The following is a 7,855-nucleotide window of genomic DNA, read 5'->3' as shown; positions in this document are numbered from 1 at the left end:
TGGCCCTTCCCCATGAGGCCATGGCCCTCTCTCAGGTGCACTATATTATGTCCCTATTTATCCCCAGCATCTCCTGGCCTCCCCTATCTCTTCCCTGGCCCTTCCCCATGAGACTGGCCTTTTTTCAAGTGCATGTCTTATGTCCCTAGTTGAATAATTGGGGGGAAGGGGGGGCGCCACTGCTATTTCTGGCACAGGGCACCAAAAAGTCTAGTTACGGCTCTGCGTATGGCTGGTTCAAGTTTTCAAGGTACGACCGATGGTGGCTCCTAATGATGCACCAAGCGTAATTGCAGCATCAGATGATGCTCAAAGTGGGCGTCTCAGTTGTTGCACAGTCAGACCCATGGATGTACCCCAGGTATAGGCTTATAGCAGTATTAGAATAAAGGTACAGACGTGCAACAGCTAAAAGCCATAGACATAGACGATGTAGCGTCCAATTCAGAAACAGGCCCATTGTGTACATATGTGATACATTTTTATTTCAATATACAGTATTATGTGTACTTGTTTACCATGTCTTATATCATATAACTTTATCATTTGCATAATACAGTCTGTACATTGGATCAGTTTTCTTTTTAACTCATTTTTTACTGGTTTTATAATTACAACTGTAATGTAATGATAAACACATTAAACATAAATCTTAGTAAATACATACAGTACAGTGTCCAGTAGATGGAACATTATATAACATATTTATATTTTTTATTATAATACAGCAATAAAGTACAAATTGAACTGTTCATGTCCATTGATTTATGTCATCACCTGGAATTCCTTAAGCCAAAAGCAACATTTAAACATGGTTTGGATCATACAGATGAAGCAGAGTTTATTGCAGAGGATGATGCCGGATGGCCCTTAATACACTTTGCAATTAGTAAATTAAGTATTGTGGAAAAACATGTTTAATTTAAACTTCAGCACAAAGGTCAGGGAATAAAGGGACCATTTATTAATTATAGAGACCGCAGGGGTGTCATAGTATCTGTCACTGGGGTCCTGGTACTCCAGGAGGGAGGCCGCTGTGGCCTGGATATAATACAGACAAGGGATCTACAGAAAACTGTTTCTTATTCACAAAAAATAGACAACATAAAAAACTCAAAGATCTTTGAAAAAACAAAATGTAAAAAATGATTTATACATTTCATCAGATCAAGAAAGAAAATGATGAAGATATTGTGCACAGTAATCCACCGTGACCATGCTCTCACTGTAACTCTCTCCTAACCCTATAAAGCTAATACCCTAACCCACTCCGCAGACACCGGGTACCACTGACCATTGCTGGATGACTCAAGTCTTGTTGTGCAGCTAACCAATCAGATATACAGTATGTGAATGGATCCTCTGTGTGTGCGTAATCGCAAACCAATGGCTGCACGGTGCATAGTGCGGCTTACATGCATGTGCAGTGACAAACAATCGCTCAACCTGGGTAAAAATGGGCATTGCGTCTATGTGTGAATAAGGCCCTATGTCATATCTAGAACAAGTACTGTATTTCACTGACTGAAAAGTGTTAGTCTGCGTTACACAGATGTGTCCACGTACACCTAACCTCAAATAGCACCAAACAGCCCTGCTTAGCACGCACATGAAAACGCGACACAGCCGCGCCATATGTCCGGTAGCTCAGTTGTTGTTTTTTTACTGAATTCACACTGCGAATGTACTAAAAGCACAAGGTGCATTGTACATACCCTGTACGCTGCTAGTGTATGCTATAGCAATGAGACAAGAACGCTAATCTGAGGAATTGGCATGAGACCGTGAGCCGTTACTATATGAGTCACGTCATGCGTCCTGCCATGCATCCCACCATGTGTCCCGTCATGTGTCCTGTCATGCATCCCACCATGTGTCCCGTCATGTGTCCTGTCATGTGTCCCATCATGTGTCCCGTCATGTGTCCCGTCATGTGTCCCGTCATGTGTCCCATCATGTGTCCCGTCATGTGTCCCGTCATGTGTCCTGTCATGTGTCCCACCATGTGTCCAGTCATGTGTCCTGCCATACATCCCACCATGTGTCCCGTCATGTGTCCTGTCATGTGTCCTGCCATGCATCCCACCATGTGTCCCGTCATGTGTCCTGTCATGTGTCCCGTCATGTGTCCCACCATGTGTCCCGTCATGTGTCCTGCCATGCATCCCACCATGTGTCCTGTCATGTGTCCCACCATGTGTCCCGTCATGTGTCCCGTCATGTGTCCTGTCATGTGTCCTGCCATGCATCCCACCATGTGTCCCGTCATGTGTCCTGTCATGTGTCCCGTCATGTGTCCCGTCATGTGTTCTGTCATGTGTCCTGTCATGTGTCCTGTCATGTGTCCCGTCATGTGTCCCGTCATGTGTCCCGCCATGCATCCCACCATGCATCCCGTCATGTGTCCCGTCATGTGTCCCGTCATGTGTCCCGTCATGTGTCCCGTCATGTGTCCCATCATGTGTCCCACCATGTGTCCAGTCATGTGTCCTGCCATGCATCCCACCATGTGTCCTGTCATGTGTCCCGTCTTGTGTCCCACCATGTGTCCCATCATGTGTCCTGTCATGTGTCCCACCATGTGTCCTGTCATGTGTCCCGTCATGTGTCCCGTCATGTGTCCCGTCATGTGTCCTGTCATGTGTCCTGCCATGCATCCCACCATGTGTCTCGTCATGCAGCGTCTTGCGAATTACAGAACACCATGATTACGAGAACAGTACAAATTGTACGGCCACAGTGCATTATAACAATCCTGTCTGTGTGAGGCTGTGATACGAAAAAGACGCAATTCCACATCGATGCTGTATAGTATAAAAGGCAGAAAAATACCTATGTGTGGTGTCTAATTCACACTATGCGAAATGCAAGGTGCAAATTAGACACCACATATAGCGCAGGATACTGGTGAATGAGGATGCATCTGTCCTGTATGGAAGAAAATTATTTCTCCAAAGTATTTTGTAATAAAGATTTATTCAGCTTGGGCTGTAGTTTGTTTAAATACCATTTACTTTTATGAGAGTTGCTACATCGGTATGCAATCGGGAAGCCGACTGCCTAAATACCAGCAGCCGGCTTCCCGTCTGTCATATCCCATCAAGGGTGAAATGCCGGGCGTCTAGATGTAGACGCCTGGCATTTCCCCGACGCCGGGAGACCGGCGCCCGGCATCTCGATCGTAGTGATGCCGGGCGCCGCGAGCGGACAGCCGTGGGGGGGAGGGTTAGGTTTAGGGCTCCCGGTGGGGACTTAGGGATAATCACCCCCCTGGGAAGGTTAGGGATAGGCTAGGGGGAGGGAGGGTTATTTACCCTCGGGGGGTTTTAGAGTTAGGCACCCACCCGGGGGACTTAGATTTAGGCAGCGGGGAAGGGGGTGGTTAGGGTTAGGCACTTAGAGGGGGGATTAGGGTTAGGCACTTGGGGGGGAGGTTAGGGTTAGGCACCCCTAAGAAGGGTTAGGGTTAGGGGGGTTAGGTTAGTAGATACTCACCTATCCACTATCGGGATTTCCAGCGCTGTCAGGCTTCTGCTGCCGGGATCTCTGCTGATGTCGGGCTGCCGCTGCCGGGAATCAAATCATGCGGCCGGCGGTATTTCATACCAATTCCGCTACATCTTTCCCTTTACTTTAGTTGGGGGGAGAACTAGACACCATGGGCCAAATTTAATTCAGTGTCATGTTGAATAGCCGTGGGAGGGAGCTCCCAAAGCTGTTCAATACACAGCGATGTTTGGGGAGGTTAAAGGATTTCTTCTGACACCCCCTTGGGGATGCGTGGAGAAATCCAACAAAAGTACCGGGCGTGCAGCTGTTTGCCGGCTTAGCATGGCGCTAACAGCCGCATGCCCGGCACTTTAGTCAGAGAATACCGCCTAAACACCCAGGTTAACTTGCGAGAACCGGCATTCTCTGACTGAACCAATTCCTGACAAGGTACACAGCGCATTGTATTGAATAGCTACCGAATCTTCCTCCCTCAGCTATTCATCTTCGAATTGAATTGAATTTGGCCCCATGATGTAAATACCCCTTGTCTTCAGTTCAACTCTTTAAGGTGGCGTCCTCTTTGCTTGATGAGTACAAGTGTTTTTCAACATAGACAAGGTCACCTCGGTGGGGAAGGAGGGTGCGGGTGTTATTGACCATTTATAACCTCACTACTGGCTTTCTTGTTATACAGTATATGTTGTCTGGACTTGTTGTCTGGAGATAGGGCTGGTACATATTTCTTATTTTATATTTTATCTATTTCTATCACAGCACTGATCTTGTTACTGGAGCAAGACCAGCAAAGTGCTCAACATGTGGACAACACTGTTCAATAAACTACTCATTTGCAAATTGCTAAAAACAGTGAATAACTATAGTTGTTAACTAGACATCATAGTAAGGAGATAAAAAAATAAACCCCTATTAGATAAAGTCATTAAGGATAAACCAATGTGTTCTCTTTATGGTCACATTTTTATTTTACACCATTACTTTTTCATTCTGTAGACTAAAGCCAGTATCACCAGAAGGAGGATGAGGAGTTTGATCCCCGCATAAACCCCAATCACTACAGCTTGTGGACAATGATGTGATGGAAGTTGATCTGTAAGATATGAGAGAAAATTAGAGAACAGACACAATTTGCATCATCACTCAATCACCCCTGATGGGTTCCTCACACAAAAAATGCTGCCTCCCCACCTATCTATGGGCCACCTAGATGGTAATCAGCCCCAGTATGTGTGAAGGCCAGGTGTGCTATTGTACTGTTCACCACAACAAGGGTGGATTCAATCACAACAGTTACCATTTTGACATCCTTAATGTCGGCACCATGATGCTGACACAAGACTGTCGGCATGGTTCAACATGTCAATAGGCAACATGTTGACATCCTCAGAATGTCGAAATTAACGACATCTGAAATGTCACAATGAGAAATTAATGCTCAGAATGTCAACAAAACAAGAAGGGTTGGGGCGGCTGAAGTGGGTGGAGTGGGGGGCGTGTCCATGCAATTGCATCATTGCAGCCCCGCCCCCTGCTTTACAATGCTAATATTACCGGCATTAAAAAGCAGGGGGGGGCTACAATGATGCAATTCAGCGCGAATAGCGTAGTTGACCCCCAAACTGCCCAATTTAAGGTGGATCAGGGGGGCCGGCTGACAATGCAGGTGACTTGCCTACTCTTGCAGAGTGGCGGGAGCGGCACGCGATTTTCAGGAGGCTCCCGACAGTCCTGGGAGAGTAGGCAGGTATGCTCTAACACTTTGCAGAGCTGTAATTGATACAGATATGATGAAAAATATCAATTAAATAAATAACATATACATACACCATAACATATACTGGAAAATAAAAATATTATTATTACATCAATAGGATAAAATATCTGTTGCAAGTCACATATGTGAAATAAATAGATTCCTTATTGCCCCATAGCAAATGGATCCATTAGAGACCTAAGAAAATGATGTCTCAATAATTCATTAGAAGACCTAGTATAATTATATATTCTTAGATAATGTTTCTGTAAATTGGCATTGATGTTATGCCAAATACTGTAACTTAGTTTAATTAGATGAATACATATAGTGGTCAAGCTTTAAAAAGTCTACAGCATAGACGAAACGCGTTGCTGTCTCTGTTTTCTTTATGGTTTTATGACCTACAGTATATTTATGCTGCTATTGCAGCTTTTACTAAACCGACTGATTGCAGAGACTGTATTATTGCAGGCAGACCCATCGCAGAGTGATTGACAGGAAGTACCGTTTGGGGGTGGTGACGGGGTGGTGGTTGGCAAAACGCAGGCGTATCAGTGCGTTTCCACACGACTATAGGGGCATGAATAATTAAGCCCCTGCGACGGCATATGCAGCCTGAGCTCTAGATACCAACAGGAAGTTTAGCAGTCTGTGAGTTAGGTCTGACCGGCCGTAATTGTGTGTGAGGCTCTGATGGTACTCGATGGTACCAATGTTTTTGCAGACTTGCAGGGTATTACGGATGTGAGTAAAGGGAAGTGGGTGCCTTTATGTTGTGCAGCGGCGGCATTGCGATTGTATTAATTTGCATAATTTCACAGCAGAACTGTGAACATGCTTGCTGCAGCGATCGCATCAGCGATCCTTGCTGTATCAGGCCCTGTATGCAATCAGGACTGTAAGCGACCCGCACTGTATCCGATCTCCACTGTATCTGACCCACACTGTAACCTGCACTGTATCTGACCCACACTGTAACCTGCACTGTATCTGACCTGCGCTGTATCCAACCCACACTGTATCTGACCCACACTGTAACCTGCACTGTATCTGACCTGCACTATATCCGACCCGCACTGTATCTGGCCCACACTGTAACCTGCACTGTATCTGACCCGCACTGTATCCGACCCGCACTGTATCTGACCCACACTGTAACCTGCACTGTATCTGACCCACACTGTATCTGACCCACACTGTAACCAGCAGTGTATCTGACCCACACTGTATCTGACCCACACTGTAACCTGCACTGTATCTGACCTGCACTGTATGTGACCCACACTGTAACCTGCACTGTATCTGACCCACACTGTAACCTGCACTGTATCTGACCTGCACTGTATCTGACCCACACTGTAAACTGCACTATATCCGACCCACACTGTATCTGACCCACACTGTAACCTGCACTGTATCTGACCTGCACTGTATCTGACCCACACTGTAACCTGCACTATATCCGACCCGCACTGTATCTGACCCACACTGTAACCTGCACTGTATCTGACCCACACTGTTACCTGCACTGTATCTGACCCGCACTGTATCTGACCCACACTGTAACCTGCACTATATCTGACCCGCACTGTATCTGACTCACACTGTAACCTGCACTATATCTGACCCGCACTGTATATGACCCACACTGTAACCTGCACTGTATCTGACCTGCACTGTATCTGACCTGCACTGTATCTGACCCACACTGTATCTGACCCACACTGTAACCTGCACTATATCTGACCCGCACTGTATCTGACTCACACTGTAACCTGCACTATATCTGACCCGCACTGTATATGACCCACACTGTAACCTGCACTGTATCTGACCTGCACTGTATCTGACCCACACTGTATCTGACCCACACTGTAGCCTGCACTGTATCTGACCCGCACTGTATCTGACCCACACTGTAACCTGCACTATATCTGACCCGCACTGTATCTGATTCACACTGTAACCTGCACTATATCTGACCCGCACTGTAAATGACCCACACTGTAACCTGCACTGTATCTGACCTGCACTGTATCTGACCCCCACTGTATCTGACCAACACTGTAACCTGCACTGTATCTGACCCACACTGTATCTGACCCACACTCAGAGATGCCTACCCTCCCGATTTTAGCGGAAGGCTCCCGGTTTTCAATGAAGCCTCCCATTCCCCCGCAAACTTTACTTAAACTCCTGTTTTTCAGAAGCAATGGGACTGCGCATGCACGATTCCTCAATGTTGGGGGCGGGGCCTGCGGAGGGGACCTCATGACGTCATGACGGCCACCGCGGGTTGTGGGCAGCGGTGGCCGGTGCTAGTCAGCAGGGCGCACTGTGCACACAGAGAGTGCTTATGCGCGGCAGCATCAGGAGGAGCGGAGCCTGGTAACAGCAGCGCTGCACTGTTTGGGACAGCAGCTCAGGTGTCGGGCATCAGTGAGTGGTGTGAGGTGGCCTTTTCTCCCCTCCCACAGTGGCCTCACTAAAATGTAAGTCAAACAGAATGGTGTCATATATATATATATATATATATATATTTATATATATATATATATATATATTAGGGGTGAGCGGGTTCGGATTTCT

General features: G+C 46.6%; 1 protein-coding gene across 1 annotated transcript in view; it reads right to left on the bottom strand.

The window, feature by feature from the left end:
* Positions 1–1,736: 1,736 nt before the first annotated feature.
* The window catches only part of LOC148506843 (uncharacterized), a 79,039-nt gene continuing 72,920 nt past the window's right edge, over positions 1,737–7,855 (bottom strand). The window contains exons 5-6 of the mRNA XM_088446089.1: positions 4,521–4,600; positions 1,737–2,684 (exon numbers count right to left, since the gene is read on the bottom strand). Of these exons, the coding sequence (XP_088302215.1) occupies positions 1,737–2,684; positions 4,521–4,600 (1,028 nt within the window). The remainder of the gene's footprint in view (positions 2,685–4,520; positions 4,601–7,855) is intronic.

The sequence above is a fragment of the Taudactylus pleione genome, unplaced genomic scaffold (assembly GCF_031769625.1).
Source record: "Taudactylus pleione unplaced genomic scaffold, aTauple2 ptg000393l, whole genome shotgun sequence".
Taxonomy (NCBI): domain Eukaryota; kingdom Metazoa; phylum Chordata; class Amphibia; order Anura; family Myobatrachidae; genus Taudactylus; species Taudactylus pleione.
This window is presented reverse-complemented; position numbering and strand designations above follow the sequence as displayed.